At 38.1% G+C, this 15397-nt stretch overlaps 1 protein-coding gene across 1 annotated transcript in view; it reads left to right on the top strand.

The window, feature by feature from the left end:
* Positions 1-15043, top strand: part of YTHDC2 (YTH N6-methyladenosine RNA binding protein C2) — a 37883-nt gene extending 22840 nt beyond the window's left edge. Inside the window, 11 exon segments of the mRNA XM_090131875.1 lie at positions 282-408; positions 861-1066; positions 1601-1796; positions 7213-7319; positions 7884-8167; positions 8601-8778; positions 9843-10018; positions 10020-10048; positions 11291-11388; positions 14665-14764; positions 14905-15043. Of these exon segments, the coding sequence (XP_089988001.1) occupies positions 282-408; positions 861-1066; positions 1601-1796; positions 7213-7319; positions 7884-8167; positions 8601-8778; positions 9843-10018; positions 10020-10048; positions 11291-11388; positions 14665-14754 (1491 nt within the window). The 3' untranslated portion in view covers positions 14755-14764; positions 14905-15043.
* Positions 15044-15397: the final 354 nt, after the last annotated feature.

Below are 15397 nucleotides of genomic sequence, written 5' to 3'. Positions count from 1 at the left end.
TGGAGGGAAACATTGTTTTCAGCTTTTCATTTTTATATTTTTTAACCTAAATTCTAACCATTACCATTTCAACAGGATAGAAAACAATTTGAAGATTAAGTTGATGTAGAGAATTGGGTAAACAAAATTTAGTAATTGACTAGAGAAATGGTTTGATGTATTTCAGTTTGAGAACTGTTTTTGCCCTCATTTTATTAGCACAGATGTCACTGTATTTAAGTGCACTTTCTTGTTTTCAAATTTGCCTATAGATTTGTTTAGCTAAAAAATACTCTTTGTAGGCATGGCAGAAGGCACGAAGCGATGGCTGGGAGAGGGTCTTCTGTGAAAAAAACTTTCTTTCTCAAGCTACAATGGAAATCATCATAGGGATGAGAACACAGTTACTTGGTCAGCTTAGAGCTTTAGGTAAGTAGCTCAGATGTTTTTTAACGTAGTTTTTTAATTCAGTCTAGTACAAGTGTTATATAGATTGTAACAAGAATAGTATTCACTGATGTTGTTTTCCTTTCCTAATCTGAAATGGACATGTACTTTCCAAGCATGGTGAAGATGCTAGAGTGAGGAAATGTGGCTCGCTGTTTTTTGTAAGAAATATGATGACTCGTGAAATGTTGCCTTGAATTTTTATGTCCTATTAATTTATTTCTGTATGAGATATCTTCACTGTAAGAATGAATTACGTTTTGTGTTCTTGTACATCAAGAAGTATTTCAGTCAGGTTTTTTTTTTCTTGGTGCTGTTAAGGTTGGCAGTGTGAAAAATGCAGCAAATACATAGTTTATTTCACCTTTTGTCTCAAATTCCTTTTCAGAAAAATATGAATATGCAATCCAGTGTAATTTCTTTGTCCTCTTCAGGTTTTGTCAGAGCCAGAGGAGGTGCTGATATCAGAGATGTTAATGCTAACTCTGAAAACTGGGCTGTCGTTAAAGCTGCCTTAGTGGCTGGGATGTATCCCAATCTAGTGCATGTGGACAGGGAAAACCTGGTTTTGACAGGACCAAAAGAGAAGAAAGTGCGATTTCATCCTACATCTGTTCTTAGCCAGGCTCAGTATAAAAAGGTAATAAATATTATTCTTTTTCTGTGAACTGCAGATTCAAAAATATTCTGTCAAACTTAAGGAACTTTTAGAAGTATATCTCTAAATTCGTCAATACTTTTAAAGAAGCCTGCGTGTGCCTGTTTTTAGACACCATGTTTTTAGAAAATAATTTTCCTGCTGGTTGATAAAATAAAGCACTGGCTTAGTTACACTGTTTTTTCACCAGAAGTTAATTCACTTAACCCTTCTACTGGGACAAGATAATATGGCATTAAAAAAAAAACAAACACCCTCCTTACGAGCCTGTTTTAGAGAGACAGTAATCTCTGATCATAGTAGTAAGAAGTTCTGCTCTGAAACTCAAATTTCTAGATACATAGAGAAAAAATTTAGCTTCGGAGATGTTTGAATGTTCTTTTGAAGTATGATTGAGTTTTGCTGTGTGTGTATCTGTTCACATATTTATATCTTTAAAATAATAAATATGTTTAAATTTATTTTAATTACAAATAGAGGTTAAAACAGCCTAGTCTCTCGATTGCTCTTGTGCAGATTCCGCCATCAAATGGGCAAGCTGCAGCTGTTCAGGCACTCCCTACTGACTGGCTTATATATGATGAAATGACAAGAGCTCACAGGATAGCAAATATCAGATGTTGTTCAGTTGTAACACCTGTCACTGTGGCACTCTTCTCTGGACCAGCTAGGTTACCACGTAATGCTTTGCGAGAGCCTTTGTCCTTTCGAGGTATATGGGGTTTTGGATTTGGAATGTTTCAATTGGATATATAGCAGTATGTGACATAGAAGGCTTCTTTCACAAGAATATGTAATAGATGTGTTAATAAACCCTTAAAGCTACAAAGCTACAGTACCTGTAGCTATTGAAGAATAGCTTTCTGGTTCTGTAAGTAGTGCCTCATGCACATACAAGTAATCAATCACAGAATCACAGAATCTTCTAAATGTGTAAGATTTTTAAAAGAACATTGAGTGTTACATGTTGATAATTTTGAATGTATCTTTTTAGGAATTTCATTCTTCATTGTACTGTCAGAAATAACCACCTTATATTCTTGGCCTTATATTCTGCTGTAGGTAAAGATTATGAAACATATGACAAGGATTGGGATCTATATTCTTAGTCTGCAGAGCTGTTCTTGTTAAAGGGTTGATTTCTTTTAGATGTTAATTGATCACACTGCAGAAACAGCAATTCCCTTATTACGCTTTCTTTCTATCACTGGTCATCTGTTCTGAAAATTTAATTTTTTATCAAATATTGTTTCATCTTCCCTATATTTCTAACTTGAGTTGTAACTACTTACTTAGATACTTCTTACACATTGAGGTGAAGCCTCAGGCTTCCTTGATACAATGCTATTGAAGAATGACCTCAGGCGATTTTCTTTTACTGCTTTAATATTTATGAAAACATACCATATTAGAACACTTTTGTCTTTACTGGACAGAAGCAGGTTTGCTTTCATTTATCTGAAATTAGTTAACCAGAAAAAAATTTTGAACACAGGCATTGTTAAGTCCCAGATAATATTTGAATAATTACTTGTAAATTACACTAATCTGAGAACAGTTCAGCACCATGTTGTGTTATGAATAGTAGAGAAGTAGATTTATAGAATATTTTCCTCTAAGATTTGAAGGTTTATGATGTAAAAGGGGGAGAAATTATGGAATGCTGCTGCTTTAGGAAGCAGTGAGGGGAGAACCTCAGTTTTGTCTCACAGGTTTTTGGGAGGCCTCCGTCAAGAAGGTAGTATGTCCAGAAGCCCAGCTGAAGTGCCTCTACCAATGAATACAGTGTTGTATAAACAAGAGGAATTGGAAATGGTAGTGCAACTGGAAAACTGTGATCTTACTGCTATCACAGAAACATGATGGGATAACTCGTGTAACTGGAATACTATGATTAAGGGCTCTAAGCGTTTCACAAAGGAAAGACAAGGTAGGACAAGTGAGAGAGTTTCCCTTTATTGTTAAGAAATGGATAGACTGTGAAGAGCTGCCTCTGAGAAACAGTAATAACAAGATTGAGAGCTTGTGGGTTAAAATTAGGGACTTGTCCAGTAAAAAACGTTCAGTGGTTGGGATCTATTACAGGCCACATCTGATCATGGGGAGCCTGCTGACAAGGCTTTTTTACTTCAGACTCGAGGCATTGTGCTCGCAGGCTCTCATCCTGGTGGAAGACTTCAACCACCTGGATATCTGCTGGGAAGCAACACAGCAAAACTGCACATAATCCATGAGATTCCTGGAGTCCATTGATGACAACTGTCTGGTTCCAGGTATTGGGTAGACCCGGCAGAGGTGAAAAGTTTCTGGACCTGGTGCTCACCAATGTAGAAGAGATCATTAAAGAGGTTAATAGCGGAGGCATCCTGGGTTGCAGTGATAATGCCCCAGTCAAGTTGTGATCTGGAGGAATGTGGGCCTGGCAAAGAGCACATCCTCCTGAAAGGAGATGTTAAGGCCCATGTGAGATGAGGAGATGATGTGAGACAGCCAGCACAGCTTCACCAAGGACAGATCATGCCTAACCATTCTTATGGCCTTCTGCGACGGAATTGCTGCTTTAGTTGTCCTTCCATTGTCCACCAGTGTAGTCTGCCTGGACTTGTGCAAGGCCTTTGGCATGATCCAGCACCACATTCTTGTCTCTAAATTGAAGAGATGGATATGAATGCTGAACTATTAAATGGATAAAGAATTGGTTGGAAGGTTGTAGCCAGAGGCTTATTGTCAATGGCTCTTTGTCCTGTTGGAGGCTGCTGATGAGTGCTGCCCTCCAGGGGTCTGTCTTGGTACTGTTGCTCTTCACTGTCTTTATCAGTGACACAGACACTGGGATTGAGTGTGTCCTCAGCAGACTTACTGAAAACAACAAGCTGAGTGGTGCGGTTGACACAACGGAAGGAAGGAATGCCATCCAGAGGGACCTGGATGGGCTTGAAAAGTGGACATGCAAGAATCTGATGATGTTAAGGCCAAGTGCAAGATGTTGCAGTCTCAGATATGAGTACAGACTAGGAGAAGAACTCAGTGGGATCATCCCTGCAGCGAAGAACTTTGGTGTCCTGATGGGCAAAAGCTGGACGTGACCCAACAGTCTGCTCTTGCAGCCTCAAAGGCCAGCTGTATTATTCAAAAGAGGGGTAGTCAGCAGGGTGAGGGGGTGATTTGCCCCTCTTTAGTCTGCTCTGGAGTACTGTGTCCAAGCCTGGGACTTCCCATACTGGAAGATGCAGAGCTGTTGATCTGGGACCAGAAGAGGGTCACAGAGATGATCAAAGGACTGGAGAGCATATGCTATAAAGATTGAGGGAGTTGTTTTTGTTTAGCCTGCAGAAGAGAAGGCTCTGGGGATATCTCATTGTGGCCTTCCAGTACTTGAAGGGAGCTTACAAGCAGGTGGGGACCAACTTTTTATGCTGTCTGATGGTGATACGACAAGGTGTAATGGCTTTAAGCTAAAAGAAAGGAGATCTAGGTTAGATGTTGGGAAGAAATTTTTTTACTCAGAAGGGGATGAGGCACTAGGACAGGTTGCCCAGAGAAGCTTTGGATTCTTCATTGCAGGTGGTGTTTAGGGTCAGGTTAGATGGGTCCCTGGTCTCGTAGCTGGCAGCCCTAACTGTGGCAGGCAGTTTGGAGCTAGATGATCTGTAATGTCCCTTCCAAACTACGCTATTCTGTGTTACTACTGAATGTTACCTGAGCTATAATCACTTTGCTAAAATTGAGCAAATCTCTTCTGACTTTGTGTTCCATAACTATAATTAGGCAGCAAACAATTTCATAAATTGTTAGATAATAGTTAACTAATTCATCATTACCTTGTTAATTTATTTGCAGTTCATTAAAAATGAACATGCAAGAAATGTAGGTTCTGTAGTTGCCCATGCAAGTTTGCTTCTTTCTGCCAGTTCTTCTGCTTCCACTGGTGTAACCACCCTTACAGGGCAGTTGTCACCATCCAGGATTCAGTGTAGAGGTAAAGCACTGTCCTCTTCTTTCATTCAGCAATGTCTAAAGCCAGCTGGATAGTCCTTACTTCTGCCAATTTGGCTCTGTTCTTCTTTTAACTTCTGCAGCTCATTGTGTTGGACTCCATACTGCACACTTCCACTTCTGATGCTTTCCCACAGTGTGACAGGACCCATCAGTGAAGAAGGCATATTTCTTTTTACTTCTTGGCAGTTTATAGTGGAACCTCCTCAGCATGCATCACCTCCTCTTCTGGTGATAGTCTGAAATCTTTGCCTTCCAACTTAGTCCTTAATCACTTCTGAGATTCCTAGAATTCCTTGTTTGAGCCTGTTGTGTATGAGTGTGATCCACTTAAATCCACATACAGCATTTGCATGAGGGGACCCTCCCTTTGAACGAACACCCAGCCCCATACAGGCAGTCAGGGTGCCAGAAGGTGCTATGCTTTGGTACCAACTACATCCAAAGCAGCTTTGGACTGTTCATGTTCTGCTTAAGAAAACCTGATTTTCATAATTTGAAAATCTGCCACTGTTTTAATTCCTGAAGTTAGTTTACAAGAAATGCTAAGGGTGAGTGAGTATGGACTACTGCTTCCTGGAGAATACTCTGATTTGCATAGGCTTTGATATAGGGATTAACAAGGTGGATCTAGACTTGATGTGAAATGGTACTGGCCTTTTATAAACCCTAAGACGGTGGATGCACCCAGTGGTATAAATCTGCACTTTCCCCAGATAAGCTAAGTAACAAGCTTTAGAATAAGCTTTTCTGAACTGTGTCTGTGGTAGTTTCCCTAGATTGTAGAAGATGCTAGTAGTTTTTTTCTCCTCTGTTTTTCTTGCTCTCCTCCTTCTGCCCCTCAACAGTACTTAAAACTTAAGTGGTAAATCCAATAGCAGAAGTCAGTCTTGTCAACTATGAAGGCAGGACCAACATGGGCTTTAACTTCAAGGTAGTAAGCATTTTGTTCCAACTCAAAAGAACTTGTCTGAGATGTTGGGAATGGCAGTAGACTGCAAAGAGGACTTGTTAATGTGGTACTGCTTAGTGTGATGTAAAATTCTGAGAATAATTTACAGCTTTCTTATGTAGTATTTCTGTAGCAACTAATATTGATTTTTCTGTTAGATAGGAAAGCCAGTGTTGTTATATTAAATTACTTAACGTCATATATATATGAATAGAAGAGATTAATATCCTTAAATTGTAGTTACATAGTCCTGAAGTCTCATGAATTATAATAAAGTGTAGTTAGTAATGAAATAAAGAATGCAAATGATATTATGAAATGTCTGTTGTCAATATTGGCACTAAAAAGTGTAATGTGTACACTTTTTTCCTCCACAGACCATTTCATTTGATAGTTTGAGTGAGTTTATTTAAACTAAATAGCAGTTTAGAAACAATACAGCAAAATACTTATATTGCTTCTAGCTGGAAAATGCATTTTAAATGTTAACAGTTATGTTCTACTTTTAATGAGAATTAGCAAGAAGAAATAAAGTACAAAGAAATCTTCATTTGTTTTCTTCATTTAAGTTTTATGGTATAGGAATAGAAGTTCATCTATTTTGCCATCTGTTCCCTAGAATTTCTAATTTGAGTATAAATAAGAGACAGTTTTAATCTTTCTTGTCCTGCTTCTTGGCTATTACCCTTAAAAAATAGTTTTTTAATAGAAGTCAAGAATTACATCTAAAAATGAGAATCCAATTTAATAGTGCGTATATATACAAATATATATTTATAGTTATTTAGATCTGCTCTTTTACTAGGAAAAAAAAGCATAGAGCAGTGTGTGATTTTGCAAAGAGCTTCAAGCCAAAAGTATGTGTTACAACTTCATCAGTATCAACAAATTGTTATGTGGCTTGAGTCATGAATGCAGGTGTTGTGTAATAGGTCTCTCAGGAATTCTGGGTACTGGAGTTTTACTGAAGCAAATGCAGATGAGCAGACTTGTTACTGAGATGTACTTGCAGCAAATAAGTGTCATTTAAAAATATTTCTTTGAAAAATAGGTGAAATATCACAATCCTTAATTTAGAAGGAAGACTGTTATTTCATGCTAATTATGCTATTGAGTAGTTTACATCTAAGTGACGATTGTGTAGAAATGTTAATGCTTGTTTTACATATGTTTAATTCAGGAAATAGGGTATCTGATGATGACAGTGATAGTGGGATGGAGGACGAAAGATCCAATGTGGCACTACTGAAACTAGATGAATGGCTCCATTTCAAACTGGACTCTGAAGTAAGTAATGTACAGAGTAGCTCTGAATATTTTTAGAAGTTGGAGTTATTAATGGATTATGAAACATTCAACATTCAGATGCAGTAATAAAGCTATCTTACAAAAGAGTTCAAAACAGTTTTTAGATGGAATTTAAATTTTGGTCTTCTAAAATATGTTGTCATTTGAGTTAGTTTGCATAAGAAAAAGATCTCCCTTAGAAATTAAACTCTTCCTTAAAAATCATGTAATACTTTATTTTCTCTTTGTTCGGTCTGTATTCCTACAGGAAAAAAGTGAAAGTGAAAAATAAGTTCTGTAAGTTTACTGTATAATTTTGAATTTCTTGCAGAGCTAATTGAAATAAAAAGTTCTAGTAATGACCTTAAAGCGCCTTTTTTCTTCCATGTATAGGAACTTAATGGCTTTCTTTAAATTTTTTTTTTTCCTGCTTTACTGGTGGTTTAATATTGCCCTTTGGCTTGCACTCTGTTCATTCTAGAATACCAGATGCTGCCTGATAAGAGAGGCTATACCTGCGTAATCTAACTTCCATTAGTGTTTAACAGTTTGTATTCATTACAGGTTGCTGGTTTGCTGATGCAACTCAAACTCAAGTGGCATAGCTTACTTTTGCGCCGTATGCGAGCTCCTTCTAAACCATGGTCTCAAGCTGATGAAATAACTATAAGAACAATTATATCTGTTTTAAGTACTGAAGAACAATTTGCGGGTTTGCTGCAGCCTTCAGGAGTTGGTCAGAGGCCAAGGCCTGTTTCTTACAATGAAATTCCTTCAGCACCTACTTGGAAGTCAACCAGCAGCTCAGCAGAAAATGAATTATCTGATGATTCCTCTAATGCTGAAAAGTAAGCTTTTGAAAACTTATAGCTAAAAGAACCCTATGTTTTCTATAAAAGCTCCAGTTGTATTTTAGCTAGGGATTAAAAAAGGGGAAAAAAACCCCGAAATGTGGAAGAATTGGTGTTTTCCTGCTTGTTGCTTTGTAGCTGTGATTTCACTGATAAGGGTTCCATATGTATGCTTGCTGTATGACAGTACAGTCAAGAATGTTCATGAATTGTGACCTCAGAAAGTATTAAAAGAGGTTTGATCTTAGCGTTCTAAACTGATGCATGGTGAGCAGTGTGCATTTCTTAGGTTTAAAGTGTTTGATATAGTTTGTAATTTCTGTAATGCATATAGTTATGTGATACGCTGATGACTATATGTAAGTATTTCTGTGATTGTTTTCCAAACTCTTGTATGTTAACACCATTTGGTGCCAACGTCTACTTTTAGAGTTCTAAGGAAGTCCGCACCTCCAGCATTTCATCAGCCAAGGAGGTACAAAGAAAAAAATATTTTGCCTTCCAAACGAACATCAGATGAGAAGTCAGATCAGTCATCAGTGAAATCTACAGGCAGCAGTTGCTATCCTAGTCCATGTGCTAGTCCTTCTTCTCCAATGTCTGGAAAGGTAGTATTCATAAATTTACCCACTTTTATACCCACTCTGAATTTCAGAAAGGAATTTACTGATCCCTTTCAACAGCTGCTGTGCATTACATGGATAAATTAAGATCTTTGTGATTTGATTTTTAACAACTGCATAACACTTTTTTTTTCTTGGTGCTTACAACCTAGACTAAATATCCTCATTATGATAGTTAAATACAGTTAAAATGTTATTTGTACACTGCTGAAGTCAAGTCTGTGCAAAATAGGAAATCTGAGGTAAAGCAATCCAAAGTCGAAAAGTTTTTCTTAAACTGTATATAATAAGCTGAGAAGGTGTTCTGGATTCTTCTTCTGAACTAGTGCATAATACAGATCTGAAGAATTATGTAGTAATTCTGAATTCATTGTTTTCGCTTTGAATTCTGCCTCCTACTGTTTCCATAATTGCATATACCAAAATACTGATTCTCTTTGTTTTTTGCTTTTTATTTTGTTACCTGCCTTATTTTTACTCTTTTAGTTTTCTCTTTTAATGACAAACACTTTAACAAAGCATGTGGTTTTTATAGAGGCTGCTCTGGTAATTCTCCTAGAATGCTTAAATAGTAAGTCAAAGTAATAGTAAACCAATCACTAAGAAGTAAACCTATTGTTCCTCTTGGTATTGACACAGTGGCATTGGAGGGCTTAAGAGTTTTTAAGTCTGTCAGTTTTAAAATTTAGTCACTGTGAAAGAGAATCGGTGTTTCCTGAAGTGCTTGAGGCAAGAGTTGAGAAGGATTAATTTCTAGAAGGACACACTCAAGGTGTGTCAAATAGCAAAGCATTCAAGTTAATCACTAGGCTATTTAGTCATATTCTTTCTTGCTTGTTTGCTGCTTCTCATGCATACTTGTTTTGAAAAGTGCTTCAAAAATGTAAAATAGATCTGAAATGCATTTAAAAGCCATCCATACAGAACTAACTCAGAAGTTCCATGTTCGTAATACAATCTGGGGGTGGAGAGCAGAATACAGTCAAAAGATTTGTCCTTATCTCATAAAAGTTGAAAACTAAAACTTCATCATAACTTAATTTTTCCAGGGTTCCAAAACTCCTTCACCAAGACTAAGTATGCCAGTTTGGTACTTTATAATGAAAAGCAGCAATCTGCAAAACCTTGATATTTCTCAATAGAAAGGCATATAGTCTCTTATGCCAAGTAATGAACAGAAACTAAACAGTGCTTTTTGGGGGAGCAGCTTGGTTCACTTTATTTTTTGTTCAAGGATCTGGACACTTTCGGATGAGTCCTTACTTAATCCTTACTTAATACCAATTATTAGGAGAGTGAAGCAGATGACTCCAGTGTGAAGGTTTTTGCTTAGGGTTTTTGACTTTCTAGTTAGTAAAGTGTAAAAGCAAATGAATACGATGGCTAAGGATAGTGTTCTTCATTCTTCTCTGTAATATGCCTTCCCAGGTAACTTACCTTATTGCTCAAATAGTAAAGATTGAATTGCATTCAGACATCTGTCAGACTGTTTTTAATGGATTAGCTACATGAATCCATTAGAAAGAAACAAACAAACAAAAAAGCTAAAAGATTGCTACAGGTACCTTTGCAGTCAAAAGCTAACATTGTAAGTGAACAAGCAGCTACAATGCATTGGCAGTTCTGAGAGACTCATAAATGACTTACAATATGGATAAAATCTCTTCTGCCTTAGCAGTAATTTCTAAAACCTAGAAGACTAGGAAGTTGTATTATGATTCTTGAGCAGCTTTGTCTTGACTTCACAAATTTTTAGGTCAGAGGATGTGGTCTTCATGACCTAGTAAGAGTATACAGTAATATTTTATTTTCTAAATTCTAGTTTAGAAAGATACTTGTCAACATAGTGTCTGATTGGAAGTTAAAGACCTGACCTGGTTGAGTGAAGCTGTGTATTAGCTGCATTATAGAAAGTGCTAAACTGAACTTTCCCAGGTTGCAAAAGCTTAATATATCTTTTTTACATAAAACTTCATAAAAGTTAGTCATATAAACAAGTCTAAATAAATGCAGCTGTCATGGTGATGGCATGTAATGATTTGGCAAAAGCAGATGTACTATTGGAAAGAAATGTTGGCATGTTATTTGGTACTGAAAATGATCTGCTGTGTTGGTGCTCTCCAAAAAGGAAATGGAAAGAAAGAGATGCTGAAATCTGGAGTATCGGTGGTTGATGTTGCCTTACCTCCATTTTTCACATTTTTCACATTCATGAGAATTTGAAATTTACATTGCAATTAATGTTTTCTTGCATCAAGTCTCTCTTTACTTTTTAAAAATTTCTATTCTATGTACTAATTTCCATTGAAGTCTGTCTTGAGCTAAATCTGTTTCAGTTGGGTGTCTGGTGATTTAATGCTGGTAGATAAGGAGAGTCAGGACAGAGATCACTGAGGGAAACTCGGTGCACACAAATCCACGTGTCCCAATGGGATGCACCCGTGAGTTCTAAGAGATCTGGCAGCAGTGATTACCCAACCACTCTCTCATCTTTGAGAGGTCATGGAGAATGGGAAAGGTGTCTGTGGAATGGAAGATAGCCAGTGTCAGTTCATCTTCAAAAAGGGGCAAGGAGGAGGAGCTGAGAAACTACAGGTCTGTCAGCTTGACCTCTGTACCAGGGAAGGTTGTGGAATAGATAATCTTGAGTACAGTCACATAGCGTATGCAGGACAAGCAGGGGATCAGACCTAGTCAGCATGGGTTCATGAAAGGCAGGTCCCACTTGACGATCCTCATAATGAGGCCTGTGGACATAGTCTACTTAGACTTTCGTAAAGCCTTTGACCTGTTTCTCACAGTATTCTCCTGGAGAAGCTAGCAGCCCATGGCTTGAACAGATGTACCGTCTTGGCTGGCTAAAAACCTGGCTGGATGGCTGGGTCCAGAGCATGGAGGTGGATAGAGTTAAATCCTCCTAGTTACCAGTGGTGTTCTGCAGGGGTCAGTATTGGACCTGGCCTGCTTAATATCTTAGTTGATGCTTTGGGTGAGGGATTGAGTAATGCCTCAGTAAGTTTGCAGACGACACCAGGTTGGGAGAAAATGTTGATCTGCCTGAGTGTAGGAAAGCTCTACAGAGGGATCTGGATGGGCTGGATCAATGGACTTAGGCCAGCTGTATGACCTTGTAACAAGATCAAGTGCAAGTCCTGCATTTTGTTTACATCTGGACTCCTTGGTTCAAGAAAAGCAGGGAACTTCTAGAGAGTATCCAGTGGATGGCCACAGAGATGATGAGGGGCCTGGAGCATCTCTCTCATGACGTAAGACTGAGAGACCTGAGATACCAACCTGGAGAAGACTGAGGAGGGATCTTATTAGCGCTTAAAAATATCTAAAGGATGGGTGTCAAATAGATGGAGGCCAGGCTCTTAATTTTGGTGGCCAGGGCAAGGGATGACGGGCACAAGCTGGAACACAAAGTTCTATCTGAACATGAGAAAAAACTTTACTTTTAGGATTGACAGAGCATTGGAATGAGTTGTCCAGAGAGGTTGTGTAGATTTCCCTGGTGATGTTTGAGACTAGCCTGGATACTTTCCTGGATAACCTACTCTAGGGAACCTGCTTTAGGAGGAGGTTTGGACTAAATGGTCTCCAGAGGCCCCTTCCAGCCTCCATGAATCTGATTCATGGGTCTTTCCTGGGCTGCATACAGCTTTGGTTCTATGTCTGGAGCGCCTCCTCCCCTTCTCTTGCACAGGTCTTAGGGCCTTCAGGGCTGCTTCTCTCCCATTTCTCACTCCTCTCTTAGCTGCTGTTGTACAATAGTTTTCCCTCTCTTAACTCTGATCCTCTCAGAGCACAGCTGGTGTCTCCCATGGCTCAGCTCTGTCAGCAGCGTATCCCTTTTGGTGCAGTTAGAGCTGGTTCTGCTGTCACATGGGGCACTGCTTAATTTTGCCTGCAGAAGCCCCCAAGCAGACCCCTGCTACCAAAATCTGCCATGTAAATTCAATTCAGTGTCTTAAAACAGTAGTGCATGCTACTAACTCAGGAGTCCAAGAAGAGTAGAGCATCATGACTTGCAGAAAAGATGACAGAATATGTAGATGAGCTGGATGTGACTTGTTGTTTTGATTTTTTGTTTTTGGAGGAAGGAGATAAGTAGGGGTGTCCTGCTTAAATAACTTGGAAGAAATCATCTTGTTTGTTTTCTTTTTTATAATATCTGAATGTTTGTCTTTTTAAAAATTTATTCCCAATTCTTTGGAGAAAAAGAAAACCAAAGCGACTCTGACTTCTGCCTTTGACAAACAGCTGCCTTCTATTAATTCTATGTGAAAATTTAACAGAAGATGGGAATGAAAATGCAAAAACATTTACAACTAACAGAATAGCTAATGGACTGTTATATAATGCAGTGTTAGTACTGATGTTTTTATGACATTTAAAACTTTGCTAAGTCTTTCAGTGGTAATCATGAGTGATTAATAGACTTTTCTCAGTGGTCAGATTTCAGAGAGCATCTTTGAAGAGGAAAAATGAAAGATACTTTCGATTTTCTAGATGTAAACATTTTTATACAGCCAGCTGCTTGAGGGATATTGTGAGATCACCCTAAAACTAATTTGAATGTTTAGTCTTCAGTCCAATCATTATTTAATTCCACAGTTTAAAACTGTGTTTTTCCTTTCATATTTCAATTTTTGTTCAGGGATTTGCTAGAATGTCTTCAGATATACAGGCTTGAGGAGGAATGACTGGAAAACTGCCCGATGGAAAGGGACCTTGATGTACTGATGGACAGTTGGCTGAATATGAGCCAGCAGTATGCCTAGGTGGCCAAGAAGGCCAATGGCATCCTGGCTTGTATCAAGAATGGTGTGGTGAGCAGGACTAGGGAAGTTATTTTGCCCCTGTACTTGCTACTGATGAGGCCTCACCTTGAGTACTGTGTTCAGTTTTGGGCACCTCAGTACAGAAAGGACATTGAGGTGCTGGAGCAGGTCCAAAGAAGGGCAGCAAGGCTTGTGAAGGGCTTGGAGAATATGCCCTATGAGGAGAGACGGAAGGAACTGGGGTTGTTTAGTCTGGGGAAAAGGAGGCTGAGGGGAAATCTTACTGCTCTCTTCATATATCTGACAGGTGATTGCAGTGAGAGCAGGATTGGTCTCTTCTCATGGTGACAGGACATGGGGAAATGGCCTCAAGTTGTGCCAGCAGAAGTTTAAGTTGGATATGAAGAAAAACTTCTTTACAGAAAGGGTTGTTAAGCACAGGAGTAGGCTCCCCAAGGAGGTGGTTCAGTCACCATCCCTGGATGTGTTTAAAAACCATTTGGATGTGGTGCTGAGGGACATGATTTAGCAGAGGGTCCTTAGGGTAGTATGGTTAGGTTGTGGTTGGACTTGATGATCTTGAAGGTCTTTTCCAACCTGAGCAATTGATTCTGTGATTCTATTGCAAATAGTTCTTAGACTGAAAGAGTCTTAAGGATCTTCACACAACCGTTCTCTATTTATGTCCATGACTCTACAAAGAGCCAACCTATCACTTGTTTACTATCACACTTTACTGAATTAAGCTTAAAATAGAGAGAATAATAATCTTTATCTTTAGAAAGGCACAGGATATGTGATTCAAATGTTCTTGTGTATAGTGGTGGTCTGTTCAGTTAGAATTATCTTCTTAAAAAATGATGTCTTACTGTGGGTGGAAAAAAAGCTCAAACAAACTGGGCTGATCTTTTCTTTTCTTTCAGCCCTATTTAAAACAAACAAAATCTTGTGCAGAGAGTTCCAGTCTATGTCTCAACAGCAAAGAGAATGAGCTCTTTCAGAAAAACTGAAAGTAATTGACTTTATCTGTCTAGTTCTAGGTAGTTTAATACAGTACATACTTCTCTAATTCTCTGCTTATTTCTAGGAACTAGACCCCCAAATTGGAGAGCAGTTGCTACAGCTCTGGGATCATAATACTTCTGCAGGAAAAACCTCAACTGACAATGTAAAGTAATAAAATAGAAGTAGGTATTTCTTGTATTATTTGCTTTTTATGATAGAGGAAAAGCTATCTATATGCAATATATCATGACAACATTTGTCTTTGCAGCTGTTAGAAATAAGAGAAGATAATGTTTACTAATTACTTGCCTTTTTTTTCCAGTCCTGGTTGTCAAAACATTACTTACAGCCAGAAATGTGCCTACAATATAAAGATGAGGAAGAAGATGGTGCAACAAGCTCTGAAAGTGTTAGTGATGCTGTGCAGCTAGTACTGGAAGAATAAAAGGAAACAAAGTTGATTTTAATATTCTTCGTGTATTAACAAAAATCATAACATTGTTCACCAGCCTGATTTCAAGTGAATTATTTTCTTCTAAAGTAAGATATTCAGTATGCAGGTGATTTTCAGAGATATGGTTAAATGAAAAACAAAATTTGAAATAGTGCTTACTGGGTTTTAAATAGCACAGAAGGTACAATTTGAACTGCTCAAGTACACAGTTACATTCAAAGCTTTTTCAACAAGTGGTAAAGAAACCAGTGTAATATTAATTTTTCTTGCAGGTTGTTGAAATTAAATAAATTTCATTTACTAAAATGAATAAAAGATTCCCTGAAGCATTAGCTGAAATTCCATGTGAGAAATCGATATG

Source organism: Phasianus colchicus, chromosome Z (assembly GCF_987193195.1).
Source record: "Phasianus colchicus chromosome Z, bPhaCol1.hap1.1, whole genome shotgun sequence".
NCBI lineage: Eukaryota > Metazoa > Chordata > Aves > Galliformes > Phasianidae > Phasianus > Phasianus colchicus.
This window is presented reverse-complemented; position numbering and strand designations above follow the sequence as displayed.